This window comes from Falco peregrinus, chromosome Z, assembly GCF_023634155.1.
Source record: "Falco peregrinus isolate bFalPer1 chromosome Z, bFalPer1.pri, whole genome shotgun sequence".
Classification (NCBI taxonomy): Eukaryota; Metazoa; Chordata; class Aves; order Falconiformes; family Falconidae; genus Falco; species Falco peregrinus.
Window position 1 is genome coordinate 36525812 of NC_073739.1, and position 19519 is coordinate 36545330.

The 19519-nt window shown below is 37.6% G+C and overlaps 1 protein-coding gene across 2 annotated transcripts in view; it reads left to right on the forward strand.

The window, feature by feature from the left end:
- Positions 1–19519, forward strand: part of ROR2 (receptor tyrosine kinase like orphan receptor 2) — a 154430-nt gene that overhangs the window by 104654 nt on the left and 30257 nt on the right. For both annotated transcript variants that reach the window (XM_055791283.1, XM_055791284.1), the window contains exons 3-4: positions 10366–10653; positions 11726–11756. In XM_055791283.1, the coding sequence (XP_055647258.1) occupies positions 10366–10653; positions 11726–11756 (319 nt within the window). The remainder of the gene's footprint in view (positions 1–10365; positions 10654–11725; positions 11757–19519) is intronic.

The following is a 19519-nucleotide window of genomic DNA, read 5'->3' on the forward strand; positions in this document are numbered from 1 at the left end:
CATTGACTATGCTTGTTAGAAGCTTTTCTTCAGAATTTTCCACTGATTTCTATCCTTAGTTGAATAAAGACATGTTTATGTTTGCGTATCTCTAACCACGTTGCTACTGATCATCATTGTGTGACTGTATCCTTCCGGTTTGGGAGGAAGACTTCTTGTGTACTCCTCAACCCTCTTCCACTTCCTGAAGCTCCCAAATGATTTGGGGATTAAATTTTGTCCTCCATTATCGGGAACAAATTTCATTAATAGACATTCCTGTCAGCAGCACAGTATACTAGAGTTTTTTATTTACTCCACACTCCCATACCCACTACTTTTGATGGAAAAAGGTCCATGTTTAATCTTTAACTGCATTGACAGGCTTGCTTACTTGGCAAGTTGGTCCCACTTTATTTACTTTTTTGTTATGTCTGAGCTTTTAAGTACAGACATAAAAGAAAATGTCTTTTTTCATGTGACATTACTTGGTTAAATTCTTACTGAGAAAGGAGTTGCAGTTATTTCCTTTTTTTGCAGGGCCACAGGCAATACCTGTCTAAGGAAGTAATTAATCACATCTCAAACATTTCTACATCATAAGGATTTTGTATTTCCTTCAGAAAAAAAAAAAGAGACCCTTGTTCTTATATGACTCATTGGTGTAGAATCAGTTGCTGGTTTCCAGCATGCCTGGTCTGGAAATGGCCTCATTTTGCTACCCTTTTATTTTTGTGGCTACGGAATTCTCCAAGTAAGCAAAAATCCCTTGGCTGAACGTTTTTGTTTCTTTGGTTGGAATGTTAATCCATGTGTTTCTGTATCATAGTGAGGTAGCAGGTCTCGTTTCAAAAAATCTTTGGATAGTTCTACTTCAGAGGTTGTGCATACTATTGGTACCATTAGAAAGAGGCCTTCAGCTCCTTCCACCACATTGATCTTCTTCCCTTCCTTAAAAAATGTTTAGTTATTCTGATTTGTTTATGACTTGTATCTTTTTCTAGTGTAGAATAGACCCAAGACAGACCTGAAAATAATAGTAAATGGGCTTTAATAATGCCCAAACGTATTGATCACACTCTGTAAATCCTCCAGAAGTCCTGAAATATGCTTCTGTCTCCAAAGAAGTAACCAGGTTAAGCAAGGTATTATTAATAGTAGGCACTCTGAAAAAGTTGCAAGTCTCTTCTTAAAAGTGAAGCTAGCTTTCTGATAGCTGATCGATAGGACCATGACTTGGCTAGGGCTTTGAGGAAAATTTATCTTCCTGTTTCATTGAACTGATCTCCTGAACCACCAGGAAAGCAGAGGGGAGCACTGTGAATTTGGTGTAGAAGAACTTGGATCTGCTTTGGAATAAAAATAAAAGATTCGAGCACAAATGTCCTCCCAGTCCAGTGAGCCTTTGCAAAAATTATCCTTTTCCCAATCTTGATTTCAATCTAGTGTGTCTTGATATCTTTTCTGTTTTGCAACCAACACTCTTAACAAACTTTCTCTGGTTCCTAAAAAGTCCCTTTCCCCGGCTTAAGAAACAAAATTATGTCAGCTCTGTGCTCTGCTCTGGAAACACTGGGGCTCACTGCCTGCTTGGGTCTGGCACTGCTCTCTGCCCACCTTCCTGCAGTCGACCAACTTTTCCTGTCAGTGATGCTGGGGAAGGAGCAAAGTTTCCTCTCTCTTTCTCTCACTGCAGCAGAGGGCCAGGACAAGGCCAACAGGGATATTTCCTTTCAGAAGCCCAGAGGAGAAAAAGAACGTACCTGTTATTCACAAAAAAGATGAGAGTTGTGGCACAAACCGAAACCAAGCTTTTCTTTTGTGATGAGCACTGTTGGTGCATCATCATGGAGGGGCTCACTGCTTGCAATCTTGTACTCTTAAAACAAACTTGGGGAAAGTATTAAAGGGTAATGAACTCTTCACGCCTAAATGAGCTCCACTAAAATCTCATAGTATAAATAATATCTGGTGGTGGCAATGTTAGAGCAATATACTTCAATAGTTAAATGCATGATTAAGGGCAACTTGCAGTAGCTGAGATATTGAGTGAGTTGGGTTGCTCAAGGCGACATGATGCCTCAAGCCCCTGACCTTAACTGTGGTTTCTGCAGAAGTCGGTCTGGGAACTTACTCTGGTTCAAGAGGTATCTATATGATAAATCTATATGACTAGGCTATCCTGGTTGCTTTGACTTGACATAAGGTAACTTGCCAGGAATCATGTATTCTAAAAGTGGTGGCTTTTTATCTACAGGACTGGTGATCGAAAGATCAGTCCACATCCTAACTGCACTGTTGTGCCCCCACTAAGATCTGCTTCTAAAAGGGCACTAACCTAGGACAGGTGCTCCTTCACAGTCTCACCTGGAAGTTCACAAAACAAGAAAACAATTGCACCCCACAGAATTGGATTCCCAGGCTAGATAAGATCTTCAGTCCTTCAAGTATGAGAAAATGCTGCTTAAAAATCAGGTTTCTTCTGCTAATAAGAGAGCTTAAGCCCACTGTTTTCGGTGTGGGGAACAATGTGCACATTGTGGCAGTATTTCAGTGCTAATTCTGCTTCATTCCTGAATGTGCTGTAATTTCTTCTGAAGTACATTTGAAGTGCATGTGATCCAAGTCACTTCATTTTACATGCTTCTGGCTTGCAGTTTTGTACATTGAGAACACAAATAGTATGGAAGATGGAGTGCGCATAATGGGATTAAATTAGGCTGTAAAGGTATCAATTTATCTGGAAATACTATGTGGCAGTATATAACAGTGTAGTTCCCTTAACTGCTCATGTGTATTTTGGCTACAATGTGTTGTGGGTTGCTCATCTTCGTATTGTGGTTAAATAAAGCAGAGAGGTGAAGAACTGGGAAGACTGCTTCACATTTAGGAAAATGGTCTGTGCAAGAAATCATGAGACTTAGACTTCTATCTCTGCTCCTTATTAGGATGTTTTTTCTCCGTGTATTTCCAGTCCTGATTTACGTGTGGAAAGAGTCGCTTTACTGGACTCTTACAACTTGCTAAGATGTGATGGTGTGATTCAGATCCCCTAAGCTCTTGTACTTGCAGCATTGTTGCTATACACACCTCTAGAAAGGAATACTTTGAATTCCAGTAACTTTTATGTTTGTTTTTGCTTACAATGGTGTTCAATTCTTTTATAAGCCCGGAACAATCTGCAACCCTTTGATATTCTTTATAGATTACCTGTCAGTTCTGGGAAGACTTTATACTTATTACGGTAATCATATCACAGTATATTTGGGAAGTGTTGTCTTCCTCAAGTCATTTCTTGTTAATAATCAACCATTCCATAAGCTAAAGTACGTTTCCTAGGTGAAAAATTATGTCTTATTATAGGAAATAATTAATTTGTTTCTTATGGAATTATTAATTACTCAAAATTTCCCAAAAAATCTCTTGTATTGCATGTAAGATTATATTAGTCTTAAAGTGCCATAGCAGAAAGTTGTCTTTTGAAAGAGTTCTGGTGAGAAAGACCATGTTCTTTTATATGTATCTAACAAAATGAACAAAGAGTTATTTAAAGGAAAAAAAATCAAAAAGGCTTGGGAAGGAGGAATAAAAAAGCAAGGGGCTTGGGGGAAAAAAAAAATCATAATACACATATTTTTAGTGGTTTTGAACATTGGAAAGTCTTATGCCATTAATCTGAAAATGCTCTAAATTGTATGCAGTTATGCAGGCAGGAAGTGTTTCCTTTTTCTTTTTCAACAGCTGACTTTAAATTTTGAGTATCTAAAGCCAACACTGCCGTAAGTTTTGATGTGTTCTGAACATGGTTTTATGGGCTTTTCTGACTGTTGGATAAAGTTATTGAAATACATAATACAAATCTAAAAAGTGATAAAACATATATGTAATTATTATTATGACTTGTTCTGAAGAGATTGTTCTATCTTCAGGTACCTATCAATTTATGACTCAAATTTTCCATTCTTTTTCTCAGAAACTGGATATTCAGTGTTTGTTTCCTGTGTGCAATGCAGAAATAAAAAGGAATAAAAAATGGATTATTATTACATTATCTCATATCCTTATTATCTCAGGAACACAGAAAGATGTGAAACTCAGTGTATCATACATATTTTAACAGTCCACCTGTAAATTTTGGAAGTCACTTAAACAACCCTTGCTTTAGTTTCCACATTTGGAAAATAAGGTTGATGTTACCGTCCTGTCTTATGAGACTTCAATATTCATAAACTATTTAGAAGTTCTGAGATTAGAAGTTGAAAATTTTTAATAATTGCTATTTATGGAGGCCATCAAGAAGCTGGTTTGAAAATTGTCAATGCATAATTATTTTAAAAATCATATAGGGAAAGAGGAGCAACAACAAAAGAATAGAAAATAAATCTGGAATTGAAAACAGCTAAGCTAAAATTAACATGATCTAAAGTAACTGAAGAGGTTTAAAATATTTTTTAGAATGAACTTCAAAATCACAGCTAAGATCTTAAAATAACAGAAGCAGAGCAATCATTTTATATTGTGTTCATGCCAAGAATAGCACATATGGTTTAAGCCAATAACTTGGACATCTAGGTGCCAGAATAATATAAGTAAAACTAAGAAACATAATATGCATGTGAGGTCTCAGTGATAGTTGTACCCTTTGTGTTTTTATCTTAGTGTATATTCTAGTGCCTATCTTGATAATGATTTGACACATGCAGGAGAAGTTTATTTTTATATTCTTGCCAAAACACGCAAAATAGACCTGTCATCTTCATTTTGATTTGCTGTGGGATACTGTTTGATATATTTAGATGAAATTTATTCAATTTAAAAATATGAAGTACTGGCAACCTAACAAAGGCATTTCAAAATATGAAGGAGTTTTGCCAGAATTCATGTCAGTCATTTCCCTAAGCTGCTTTACTCATAGGATACACAGACTATGATCGTATAATACAATATATAGATTAAGCTGCATTATCCTCTCATAGGTTCTTGACAGAACAGTTTTTACTTTGTTCAAGCAAAATAAATATTAGTATTGGTTGTACACTATGTCAGAAAACATAACAAAAGAGAAGCTTAATTTAAAGCATATTTGCCTACAGCAAATGTAGAAATATCCATGAGATAGCTTGTCCCTTTGAAGTACTTTAAGCCAAGCCAAAGACCACTAAAGGCAAAGGAAGCATTGTCCTTCATTTCAGTGACTCTTGGAACCAAGCCAGAGTATAGAAAATAGTATATAACGGTAGCATCTGTGTAACACAGAAAGTTGCTGGCCATTATACTCGGATTGTTAAAAAATTGTATTTGATATCTGTGTCCCCAATGAAATATAATTGTTTATAGTATGACATTTAAAAGTTTAGTAATGCTGTTTATACTTAGAAAGCCCAAAATATTTTATATTTATGCTTTGTTTCAAAGGTGTGTCATTATTAAAAGAGATCAAATCTATTCAAGTTTTAAAAATTCTAGTTGACTGATGCTTAACAAAATAGGACACAAGTTAAATACAAGTTCTAGTGCGTTCACATTCATTTTCCTCCCTGTCCAAATGAATGTTAAGAGAGAAAGGAAACTACGTTGGAAAAAATTTGTTTTGCACATTGTTGAGGTCCCAGTTTATCTTGGGAAACAGTTCGTTTTTTCCTCCAAACCAGTGCATCGAACTGGCATCCACACAGCATTTGTGGTGTGAGGTACATCACAAAAAGTAACTGCTGATTACCACTGCAGAAATTAAGTACAAAAAGCATTCTTAAGAGCATGGTTGGTTGGTTAAATTTTCCGCTTTGTTTGAAAGATTTGCAATTATGGGTTCTCTAAAGTGGACACCAAATAACAGAGCAGCACAACAAATGGCTGCCCACTGTCATACAATCACTTCAGATTCAGTAAGTATATAAATGTCAGACTTCAGAATCATTTCTCAAAGAGGAGGCGAAAATAGGAAATAAAGACTGTACACCTCCGGGTACAGACAGAGGCAGTGGATAGGCAGTGAGTTGCCCTACTGTTCCTGAGCTGCTCTGCAAAACTTTGAAGAAAACACAAGTGCTTCAAAGTTCAGTAGGTTAAAGTATTTATTACTTGATTTGTAATAACAGGGTAATGTAAAACACTGCAGAAAATGCCTATAAAATTGGCAGGAGAAATAATGAACTAAAGCCAAATTCTAACCTGCAGGAAATGAATTCAGTTACACTGACTTCAGGGGAACTGTATCTAATCACACTGGGTCTGAATTCATCCATAAATCTTTGGCATTGCTTTTGGTAGTAATAGTTTTGTTCTAGTTATTAATAGGATCTGATTCATAAATTCACACAAAATACTTTGAATTGCTTAAAAGCTATTGACCAAATTACTTCCTATGGTACCTCTGGTTTAATTCGTAAACCAGAAAGTCCTAACATGAATTTAATCTTGAGTTAATAACATCTGTTGGTCCTAGTAAGTAAATTTAGTATCTGTTTTCATCCAAATTTACTTGAATGTAATATCCATAACTAACCTGGCTCATTAGGAAAAGTGAAATACCGGTGTTTGAGCAAGCTGTAAGCTGACCAATGGCACAAAACCTGACCAGTAAGTAGCACAAGAACAACGTAGACCTTTCCTATACTTCTGTGTTAAGAACAAAAAGTATATCGGAGGTAGAACCACCACACTACCTGACTGTCAACTTACAGCGTTTGGGTTGACCCCACCTTTATAGAAAGCATCTTCTCTGCTTCTTTCACTTAGGAGTCAGGAGCATCTCCGAGCTGGTGTTTGTACCTCTGTGCTGGCTCCGTGCTGGAAGTGGTCTAACTTCTCAAAAAATACCTTAAACCAACTCTTTTGCTTTTCTTATGTGAGCACATTCAGGCTGCCCCCATGATTGCTGAATCACAGACCCATGGAACCACAGAACAGCCCAGGTTGGGAAGGACCTTAAAAGATCATCTGGCCGAACTTTTTTAGGGAAAGGGAGCCTAGACAAGATCATCTAACACCCTGTCTGATCGCACCTTGAAAACCTCCAGTAACGAGGACTCATCTGCATCTCTGGAGAGGTCATTTTCCAGTGAACGGTTGTTTTCACTGCAAAAAATTTAGTTCTATTGAGATGAAACCTCTCTTGATGCAGCTTGTAGCCATTGCCTCTTGTGTCTTCTCCATGTGGCTTCTTGAGCTCCCCCCCACCCCCCACCCCACCCCATCCCCCCCCCCCCGAACCTTCTATTCTTCAGGGAGAAAAGACCTAACTCCTTCAAGTCTTCCCTCATAAGGCAGGCTCTCCAGATTTTCAGTCATCTTCATGGCCCTCCTTTGGACACTCTCCAGACTTTCTGTGTCATTTTTGAATTTTGGGAACTAGAATTGGACTCCAAGTGTGGCCGGACAAGCACTGAGTACACTGCGATGATCATGTCTCTATGTCTGCTAGCTAGCAATGCCCTTGTGGACACAGCCCGGGATCTGGTTTGCCTTTGTTGCCGCAGCAGCTCTTTTCGGACTCATGTTGAGCTTGTTGTCCACCAGGACGCCCAGCTCCCTTTCAGCAAGGCTACTCCTCAGCCACACAGATCCTAAGCCTGTACTGGGCTCTTTGGTTATCCTGGTGCAGGTGCAGGACTTCGGATGCGTCTTTGAAACTCTATGCAGTTCTTGCTTGCCCTTCTTTCAGCCTGTCCAGGTCTCTAAGATGGCTCTTCCTTCTGCCCACATCACCACCCAGTTTAGCCTCATCAGCAAACAGGCTGCTTTCAATCTCATCTTCCAAGACATCTATGAAGATGTTGAACAGTGTGGGGCCCCGTATTGATCCCTGAAGGACCTTGCTTGCGACAGTCTGCCAGCCTGAGTAAAAAACATTGATCATCACCCTCTGAGCGTGGCCTGTGAGCCAATTTCCCACCCATTTTGCAGACTGTACATCCAATTTGCCACTGTTGCTTGAGTTGGTGCTTTCATGGTCCCACACTGGGGCTCCACTCCTCTTCCACCCAACATCTCAAAGCCATTACCATGACTAGATGTCCTTGACTTCCTCAATGCTCCAGTTGTTTTGCTAAAATTTGAAGAATTTTCCAGCTTTTCCACCCCTTTTCATAAATTAATTCTGACTCAAGCAGTATTATTGAGTATGAGAACTCTTTTGAACATATTTCAAATAAATGCAAACTTACTTCTCCTCCTGACTGTATACTCTGCTTTAATCATGCTGATGAGAATAAACTCCATACAGATTAAGAAAAAGTGGCAAAATAATGAGCTAAGAGTGAAATAGCCATGGAAATTCCTTTTCTAACATGTGGCAGGATTGATCATACTTTCTTTCTTGCTGCTACAAATACTTACATATGTAAAAATGTTGGCTTAAGTAATAGTTTTAATCAATTGCTTCTATTCCCTGTATCAACAAGATAATTTGCTGGTTTTCTGTTCCCTGCCAGAATGTTACCCTAGCAATTCTAATTCTGAAACGTAACTGGAAACCACAACAAATGACACTGTTGTGGCATGACATTGCAGAAGGCTTCTTCTTCCTTTCTTATCAGACATTTGAAAAAAGTATTTGTTTTCTGTCAAAATGTTCTAAAGTCAGCTAAAGATTTGTAGACTAACAATAGGGAAAACTAATGTAAAATTACTTGCAGACTACTTCATTATTTTATGTGGAAAAAGGATGACAAATAATTTTCCTTTAAGTTTCCAATGTCATGTGGAGGTTATATGTATTTGACTCATAGAATCATAGAATGATTTGGATTGGAAGGGACCTTAAAAATAATTTAGTTCTAACCTCCCTGCCATGGGCAGGGATTTACTTCATTTTCTGTTTAGTGACATACTAAATTCACGCTTATCTACATTGTATTTTCATGTTATTCATTAAAGCAGCATTTCTTTTGGAAGTTCAATGGTAGGGAACAACATAATATTCAAGAAAACCCAGTTTTCCAGCAAAATCTGGCTTTGCGAACTCTTTATATTACGATTTTTCTAGTGTTTTCCTCTCCGTTGCTATGCCTAGCCATTACAGAGTAACTGATTTTCATGATCATGTCAAAAGTAAATCAAAGCAGCGCATCATTTTTTTTTAAGTACTTCAGCAATTAGACTGCAAATGTTACCATTGCATTGCTGGTGTTAGATTCCTGCACAGTAATATGCTATTTCCTCATTAAACAACTGTAAAATAATCTAGCTGATAGGAAATGGCACATGTAGACATCCATCAGTTATTTGATATTTGGATCTAGATGACATAAAAATGTAACGTAATATGAAGTATTCCTGATGCTCTATGTCTCAATGGTATAAATTCATCAAAGCAAACATATGAGTATGACAGCTAGATATTTTTCTTACTTGTTTTGACAATTGCATTATTATTTCAATGGAATTACATGCTTCCAAGCTTTCAATGTGTGATGTATGTCAGTTGCAAGACTCCTAACACCAAATTAAATTTAAAACAATAAGACTGAAGATTTGATTGTCAATTTTTTACAATAGTCTTCCATCAATTATTTTTTTTAATCTTTTTATCACTTGAGATCACCAATACAGCATACATGCTTCTTGACAAGCCCTTTGCTTTTAACAAACCACAAATTAGTGCTTTTAGATTCCATTTATAAAACTAAACCCATGAAACCGATGATGTCCATACAGACCTTTCTTCGTCCAATTTAGCACTACTTTAAGATTTGACATGAAAAATGGCAGTCTATAATCAATTTAAAAGTGCCCTCTGTATCACAGGTTACTTCTACAGTTGAGGCATACTTTCTTTAAATTGAATGTGAGACTTGCCATCTTTGAAGTTTGATTGTAAGGAAAACCTATCTGAATCAGGTTCATCTTAAGATTTCTTGTCAGTTGAGTATCTGGCAAGTCAAATTAATACCTAAAAGTAACTTTTCCAGTTTTACTTATTTTTAAAGACAAATATATGACCATGTAAGAAGATTAAGTGGTAAAATTATAATGATATTCTAATATGGCTGCAACTGGGATTACTTTTTTATGGAATAGGGGTGTATTTTTTTGTTACAGAACTAACTGTTTCGCAAGAGACATAGAAATGGAGCAGAAAAAATCATTATTGCTTTCAGAATAGGTGTCCACAAAGGGAGTTAGGATTGTAATGGTATTAATTCATGCTTGACCTTCTAAACTGCATATCTACTTGCAGACAAACATGAAGCCAATCATGAAAGACAAACCAGACTGTAATGTTATGGTGTCCCTAGGACAGAGAATTGCACATTTTTTTTTTAGTATATGCTTGAAAGAAAACTGAAACCATTTACAAGACCCTCTCTCAAAAATGTGCATTTGAGCAGCCTTTTATCACAAGCAAAGTGAAGTCTGATCTTTTCTGACCTTTTACCTTCTTAGGTTACTTTCTGACCTTTTTGGAACCAGTAAACAATATCACTGTAGTCCAGGGGCAAACAGCAATCCTGCACTGCAAGGTAGCAGGAAATCCATCTCCAAATGTGAGATGGCTAAAAAATGATGCTCCAGTGGTTCAGGAACCAAGACGGATCATCATCAGAAAAACAGATTATGGTTCACGTCTGAGAATCCAGGATCTGGATACCACGGACACAGGATACTACCAGTGCGTGGCTTCAAATGGGATGAAGACAATAACTGCAACAGGAGTGTTGTTCGTAAGGCTTGGTGAGTTCCTGGTTTTTATAATTACTCAGACTGCTTTATAGACTAGGTATTAGTTTTCACAGTAGCATAATGAGAAATGAATTTGATGTTTTAAGAAGAATTCTCAACACAAAAGGAAATAAATAAAGCCATTGCCTGGGGCCTCTCCCCCAGTGCAGAACTTCTCGGTTGAACTCAATACTCATTTACTGGTAATAAAAGAAAGTAAATACAGATGGAAAGGTCTGTAAATACGTAGTGAAGAAAAAATTTTAAAGAAGTGCCAGTATAAAGTACGAAAAGGTAACATTTCATTGCCTGGAGTTTTCACTGTACTGCTCAACTCAGTCCGTAAAGAAACCTAAAGGAAACAATGAGAAGCAGTTTTCTACGTGATATTCATAGTGCTGGCCCCATCCTTGTGAAATATCACATCTGTACTGTTAAGTGAAGCTTGGCCTCAAATTCTGTCCTTTGACAGATGAAGGTACACCGCACCTTTCAAGAAGCACTTATATTGCATTTTGGAGACTTAATCGTCCAGCCTGGAAGGCAAGCTTTTATTTAGTTTGCTTCTGAAGCAATGGGGAAGAAAATTGTAGAGACATTTTCCTAAAATTTCTTCTGATTTTATAATGAAAATAGCTAACTCCACAGTTTAGTTTGTAAGTGATTCATTAAGTGCTGGGTATTGGACCTTGTCCCTGCTGTGACAAAGGTTGAGAGCATGCCTGTGTCATACCATAAACTGATAGTAAGGCTCTCAGGTGGGGCTTATTAAGAGGTAATTGATGTGTGAAGATAACACATTGTCTTTTTAACAGCCTGTGTTTTTATGGTGGGACATATTTAATAACAAAAGTTAAGTCCACTCAAGTTGCTGCCTGACCAGGCAGAAGATTCATGTGATTTTTATTTGTGGCTTTGAAAATAGCAATATATGATTATGTGCAGGAATGCAGAGGGTTTTGTTTGAATCTTGAGACAAACCTTCCTTAAAGAGTTGGTTTCTTTTAGATTGCTATTGACTTTTCTTATGCTGTTGTCCTTGAGCCAAACTTGCCAGTAATGTTTGTTTGGTTTATGTTTACAGGTCCAACAAACAGCCCGAATCACAATCTTCAGTAAGTACTTTTTGGAAAATTACTTAATGCACTCTGACCAGCTTTGTTCTGTAAGAATTTAGTTCATAAGCTCAGTGAACACTGCCTGAAACCACAGTGTGCTTGCTAAAAAATATCTAATTTGATTGAAAACTCACAGACTGGATGAAGCTTTTTGCAGATGGGGATAACACTCTGTTACAGTGGCTTTTGGTTTGATCAAATTTTCTTGAGCAACTTCTGCTTTCTTATTTTGTATTTTAGACAAGCAAAATACCACAAAGGCATGATGTTTTAACAGTACCTGTTTACAGGGCAAGTAGGGGGTGGAAGAGTGGTTAAAAATGAACGGACAAAATGCTTAGGTTGCTGTGGTTATAAATTGACCCATGTTATATTATTATAGCTTGAAAGGTCAGATAAAACAGGACTAGAATCCTGTCTTTGAGTAGCTAGGTAAAACCTGTTTGTTAATGTCATTTGGACTTCAGTAGTAATTTGGTGATTTTTGTTAGCTGCCTGGGCTTACTTGCTGATCCAGTCATAATGATGAAAATAGATTAACTCTTTTTCACCATCATTGCTTCATGTGTTTGTTTTAATTGAAATGTTGCATATTGTATAATTTCTTGAAGTAGGTTCTGCTGTTGATCAAATAATGGAGTGAGGAGTACAGTCTGAGGCCATAAAATTAGTGTTGGTGATGGACTACTTGAAACAAAGAGTAAACGCAGATTTGTAAAGATGTGGATGCTTTTCAGAAGTACACTATTAATCAGTGTTTGTGATCTCTGAACTCCCAATGGCTTAAGTGGAAACACTTTAAACAACTGCAGTGGGCTGACCACTAATCCATCCATCTTGCATATACTCACTTAGTCATCTTCCATATATAAGAATAATACCACGTGGTACACATTCTTGCATTTTATAGGCACAGAAAACGTACATTAACTTAAAGGTTTCACCAGTATAGGGATTTAACAAGTTGTCATATTTTCCTTAAAATTTATTGCTATTGAAGATTAGCTGTCCATGCCAGTACAAAAAAAGTAATCATTTTTGTAACCACTGAAAACACTTGAGAAAACTGTTACGTACCTGTTCTACAAAGCAAAATAGTGAGATACCAGGAAGTTGTCTGAACTTTTATGATATCAGAAGGCAGAGACTGGTACACGAGACAGCAAACTGAATTATGTATAGTGAAGCACTGAACTGTTCAAGGAACACTTCTCAAATGCAACTGAAGAGTAGCAGTTTCCAAGCATAAGACGAAAATCTAGGAACCAAGCTGTAGGTTGATTCCCCTTTTGTTATTGAGCAAACAATTAATCTTATTTATTTTGGTTTGCCTAGGTTTTCCCAAACCCTTCTCCTGTACTAGAGTGATAACTTACTAATATTTTACAAATATCAACATAAATCAAAAAAAAAACAATTCCAGTTGATAAAGTGAAAAACCCAATTACTATGTGACACATATTTCTGAATTACACCACCCCCACCCCAAGTGGAAGTGAATTAAGCTTCCTGAGCTGTCTTTCATTTTGGTTTTGCCTAGGTTTTGAATGCTTGACTACTCAAACTTTGCTGGTTTTGAACTGTAAGTTAGAATAAAGCAAAGAATATGAAAAAAAACCACCCCACCCAAACCCTCTCATTTGAATCATGACACCTCTAAATCAGTCTTGTACCAATGGTGTCAGTGGTAGACCTGGAAACAGTAGTATGCCGTTACAGTTTTGGCCCTGCCATTAAAAGGTGAAGAATACGTTGCTTGTAGATTTTGGTGGTGATTATTTTATATTCACTAGATTGAAGAAAAAGCTGAAACTTGAGAAAAACAAGGTCAGGTCAAAGGTCTAGTGAGAAATCATGAGGAACTAACCATATGAGGACCAGGAGCTTTCAGGGATTACAGATCTTTGCCTCATTGCATGCCTATTCCTGTTTCAGTTTTCTCTTTTCTACTTTACTAGGTTTTGCCTACTTTTTCAATGTTCCTGTCCTTCCTTTTGATACTGTCCTTTTTTTTTTCTTTTCTTATGCTTCACATTTGCTCCCATGTTCCTCTGCTCCATGCAGATCTAGTCCTTCAAATAAAATGCCATCATTTGCAGTATTACATTTTTCTTTTCAGAAACCGATTAAGTTTTTGGGTTTTTTTTTTACTGAATGTTTTATATAAAATCATGCATATCGCTTTGTAAGCCAGAAAAAAGGAAACGGCAAAAAGGTGAAAGAAATACCTAACTGCTTGGAAGGAGCCCACACAGAACAAAAGGCTCTTTCTGTTTGCTGGCTGCACAGCACAATCTTGTGTTGAGCCACCTGAGAGCCATTTCTCCTGGCATTAACGCTTCCAAAAAGACACGCTTCAGTGGAAGCGCTGAAACCTAAAACCATTGTAACTTGGTCTAAAACTATACCTAATGAATTATTAAGGGATGAAAAGCATTACCTGTGTTGATACCATCTAACAAGGTATTTTTATGAAGTCCGTGTGTTCTGCTGTAGATTTCTAGAAATTATCTACAATTAAAGATTGCCAGAGATCAGATGTGCATTATGCACTCAGACTTGCCAGCACAAAAAAGGGCCCTGACCTTCAGGCACTGAAGTTGAGAGATTTCCATAAAAAATCTAAAAGTAAAAGTTTCCAACCAAATGCAAAGTCTTAAACTGGTGTGGACTGTTGAGAAGGTGGAGAGGTCTTTATTTGCTGTGAAAGTTTGTATCTGTGAAAATTTCTAGGGATTTTTCTGTAGAAAAGAAAAAGTAAAATCTATCAAAATTATTTAGCAAAAGTATTAAAATTGTTGAAAGCATTAATAGCTAGTACAAACTAATCTACAAAGGAAATAAAATCAAAACACAGTCAGAAAACTAGTTTCTGACCAGACTGCTGTCAAAGGACTGCGCAACTAGAGGACTGTTTCGCTAGAGCACAAGCTAGCAGGTCGAATCCTTTCTCTCACTGTGTAATGTAGTTGTATCATTAACATTATTAGCTTTTGCCTTTCTGAAGAGAGACATCTTGCCTGTTCAGGAAGGTACGAGTGTGTGGAAATAAAATAAATGGGTAACAAATACTGGAGAATGGTTTTTTTTAGCGTGGTTTAAGCAATGGATGTTAATCCTTGGTGTCAAAGAGTAGGAGGGTGGAAACACTTGCCTTCCCTTCTAGATGTGTTGCTCTTACAAGACAATTTTATTCTAAGAGACAATATGTTCTCTAATGTCTTCTCTTGAATGTTCAGATTCAATTTTACCTATTGGGCAAATTTCTGTTTTGAAGCTGTTTAGATTTCTCTATTTTGTGACTCTCAAGAGTGTGACTATAGTGGTGCCACCTCGGAAGGAACTTGGGATGGAAGATATCTGACCGTTTGTTGGATCTAAGGGCTTCTGGAAAATCTGATGAGCCTTTAGCAGAAGTGAGGAAGGTACAACAAAGTACAGGCAGAAAGAAGTAGCTATAAACTCATTCCTTGCCAAGTGTAGGTGAACAGACCTGGCTCTGTTGCCAGTGCTGCACTTTTCCCCACATGACCTTTCTGCAATCTGCTCAGGATGCTGGGAGGTGAACACCTCATTCCAGAGCCCTGTGCAGGGGGACTGGGCTTTCTAAGAAACTTTGAGAAGTCCCTGTTTCATCAAACTGACTAACATCAGTTCTGAGTTTACAGCCACTGATGCCTGTATGCTGGATCCTTAGGAGGAGAAATAGGTGGGAAGAAACACCATCATCAAGCAGAAATCGTCATTACTCTGGGGAGGAATTTTGAGATGTTAATAATTCAGAATAAATTTGCATGTTCTCATGCCTTATTTTCTTCAGGTTGTTCGGGACAACAGTAAAAATTTTAAGATTCAGTCCATTGAAGGCAAGTGATGAAACAATTGTAGTTGAGAAAAAAACCCAGCTCTTTCAAACAATGTAAAAAAAAAAAATGTCTTTAAAAACTAGTAACACATCTGAATTAAAACTCTGGTGAGGAACCGTGAGGCTGGGGTGTGCAATTTATTCTCTGTGATCTGCATATCCCATACTTTTTATCACATAGATGAAGTGCATCTCTTCTGTGACCTCAAAGGGAGCCCCCTGGATGATGTGACAGGCACTCATACAGTTTTATGGTGGGGGAAGTATGTTTTAATCATGTGAAAAATTGCTTAATTATAAGAAGGGAAAGGGAATATGAGGCCCTGGGAAAGAGGGTGCAAAGGAGTAGGTCATCAGAGCACTTCACCCTGAGGCCACCTCCCTGCCCGTGGCGGGGGTCTTCCAGGTAAAAGACAGTAGCTGTGGGGGCAAACAATTTTGTAAACTGGATCTGTCTGGCAAATGAAAGGCACTCAACATCATGTTAAAAAGTAAGAATACTTTCCTTATCATCAAACAGCAGCAGCACTTGTCTCTTCCTCCTTTCCTTGGGTTGCATTGCAAATACTCTTTAGTCTCAGTGTGGTTCAGCCACTGACAACAACATTTTAAATCTTGCAGTTTACACAAAATTATCTTAAAATTCACATAAACAGATGTTTTTATAACCAATACAAGGTTGTCTCAACTTAGAAGTTACAGTGTTTGTTCAGGCCCCTGAGGACCAGGTGTTTGATGATGGGCCTCCTCCAGAATGATATGCATGCTTTTTGTTTCATCAAAATATACACTTGGCTGAGATGACCATATTTGAAGCGCATATATATTTTTCTAAGACATTTGTGGTAACATGCTGAAGTTACAGAGTAAGCACATATTTTGTGTACTGGTTTCCTGTTTTAATCAAGAACGAAGAAGAAAGATTTTGTGATAAAAACACTGGACTATAATTTTAGAGGTCTGGATTTAATTTCCAGCTGTGCTCCTGTCTCCATGTGTGATTGCCACAACTTGTTTAACCTTTGTCTCTTCATGTTTTCTACAGCAAATGGAGATGGTCAATCTTCGGAATTTTTGTCTTCCTCTGTTATGGGATCAGATTATTTCAAAATGTTTAGGTTATGTTCTCTTCCCATAAAGCATGGGATAGTTATTCCTGTTTTACAAATGAGGATCTGAGGCGCAGGTTATCTCGGGCTGGTCTGCATTAAACAGCATGCATTTGCCTTGGCAGATTTCCTGGCTCCATGACAGTCCAATTTGGGGATCTGGCTGGAACATGCTGCAATTCCCTCCTAGCCCCTGTGTGTCAGTTTCCATTTTTCTTTCAAGGTTCGGGGAGAAGCTGTATTCCACCCTGGTGTGAAGTTGGGGCTCCTTTCAGGAAATTTTGATCCACAACCTTAATGGGCTTCTGGGTCTGTTGGTTCAAATGGCCTTTGACAATTGCTCAGGCCTAGACAGGAAATTTGTAGAGGAAGGAAGGAACTGAAACCAAGGCTGCACTAAGCCATTTTACATACTCTTTTCTCTCTTATCTGTTTTAGAGTGTAATTTTTTGGTAGAGTGATTGTTTTTACTCTAGCTATCGGGGATACAACCTAGTACAGTTCATAAGTATACTGTGTCACAAAAAATAGATAACTGAAAATTATACCCTGGTCTGGCTGGAGCTGTAGAATACAGTCAAAAGAAGCTGACCCTCTGAATTTTTTATCCTAATTTTATTTTTTTGTTTCAAAAAATACATTTTTTTTCTCATGCAAAACCCAGAATATACATAATTCAAGGTAGAGTTATGAGAGCAGTGGAAGTACTGGTTTGGGTTGCTTTCTAGCGCACTAGTTCCCAGCTTCTTTCCACACTGTGCTATTTCTTCAGCTTTAGTCTTCCACTTAAATCTTTCCTAATCACCAGTAATTAGATGATGAAATATCTAATACAGTTTATATTATTTACTGATAGAAGCAGAAATTTGGTGTGCTTATACAATTGACTAATTTTAAAAGCCAAATGTGTATTTAAACTAATATGCCTAACAGCTTGAACTAGACACAAGTGTCCATATTCCTGCAACTTGTCATCTGGGGAAACTGTTGTAGATGGAAGGGAAGAACAAAGGAAAGAAGCTTGTAGGCAGTAGAAAAAAAGGAAAAAAAATTGTTGTGCTCACCAATCCATACTGTTCAGAAACCCCCCAAAACCAAAGGGAAGCCAAGCATATGCAAAGGTGATTAAGTATCGATCTCCAGGAAAGCTTTACCTTCTTTGTGCTACTGTATAAATCAAATGCCCTTGAAACATACAGTGTAATGCAGCTACATTGCACTGCTTTACTGAGAGAGCCTGGTTGCAAAGCCAAGAAAGTGGCCCTATGGGATTTGCCTGCTGTTGGGCAAGATTACCAAATACCTTAGGAAGAAGAAGCTATTAGTGACACTTCTGTCTACTCATACGATTAGAGCTAACTTAGGGTTAAACGTGAGAAAGCACCTTCCCACTTGTGATTAGCAGTACTGTTAAGATACTTTCAAATTAATTGGATCAAGCAGGGCAATAAATGTAATGCTTACCACTTTGCATTTATGTGGGGCTACATATATATTATATGGGGGCTACAGCATCCAGTACACCAAAACACAGAAACACTTTATTTCCTAAGAGCTCCATTTTCTAAAATTCAGAAATTTAGCTTGTCAGTGGATATTAAAGGAAGCTGATGGCTTCTGCAAGGAAGAAATTACCCACAGCCTGTGCACTGGGAGAGCCTGCTTCTTACTCTGCAGAGCAGTGGTTAGGTTTTTGATAGCCAGCAGGCTATCATATCAGGCAAGCTGCAAGGTGCAACTCTTAAGATGTGCAATGTACAGCGAAGAGCCAAATACAGCTCTGACTTTGTAAATATGTGACCCCAACATGCCCTCTTCCAGAAGGTTCCAGATCAGCAGCAGGTGTTTAGGTTTGGGCTGCTCAGAGAAACGATTTGTATTAAACTGCCAAAGAAGTTGCAAACTAAATAAGACATTTGTTAATCTTTTAGACATTTAAGGATATACGTAAATTGATATTCAAAGTAGTAATGGCCTTGGGCTTTTGGCAAGTATCTGGTGCAGCTGTTGGACATCTCTGATATAACCAGCAATCTTGAGTTTATTTAGATTTTACTTCCTGCCTCTCTACTTCCCCTTCACTCCTTCGTTCAGTAGCTTAAATGGCTTTCAAAGTGTTTATTGCACGTTCTACAAAAGGACAGTTACATGGTCCCTGAGACTTCCTTTCAGCATTTGATGCCACATTGAGTTTAATTACAGTTCCTTAGGATGCTGAATAGTTTCTAAGTGCATACAAGGAAAGGGTGAACATTGTAGTCAGGCATAAAGATAAAGGAACACTATTCTAATGAGAAGTAGGTAATTTAACAAAATGAGATAAAGTTGTAGTACCGCACCATAAATAATACTTTCAATTTTTATGGCTTTATGGTTAATTTTCCCCTACTTTTGTGTTATTTTGTTAATCATTTCCATTTGAAAGAGCAAAACAAACGAGTCATGCAACTGATTTAGTGTACTTGAAAGAAGGTGAAACATGGTAAAACCTGATTAAATTTGAATATTTCCATCCAAAACTAAAAACATTAAGAGTAATAGAAGGCATTGTCTTTTTTAAAAAATGGAATGAAAGAATGAAAATGCAGTAAGGAAATCTGCTCTTTTAAATTGGTGCTGCTCTCTGTCTAAAATCTGGAGTATCTGAAGTAATACTACTCTAAAAATAAGGTTGCAAAAAGCATGTCTCATCAGCAGTCTCTCTGATGCTCCTCAAAAAGGTCAATTATAAGTGTCCCATTTCTCATTTTGTTCAATCTGATAATAACACAGAAGAGGCAAGGATT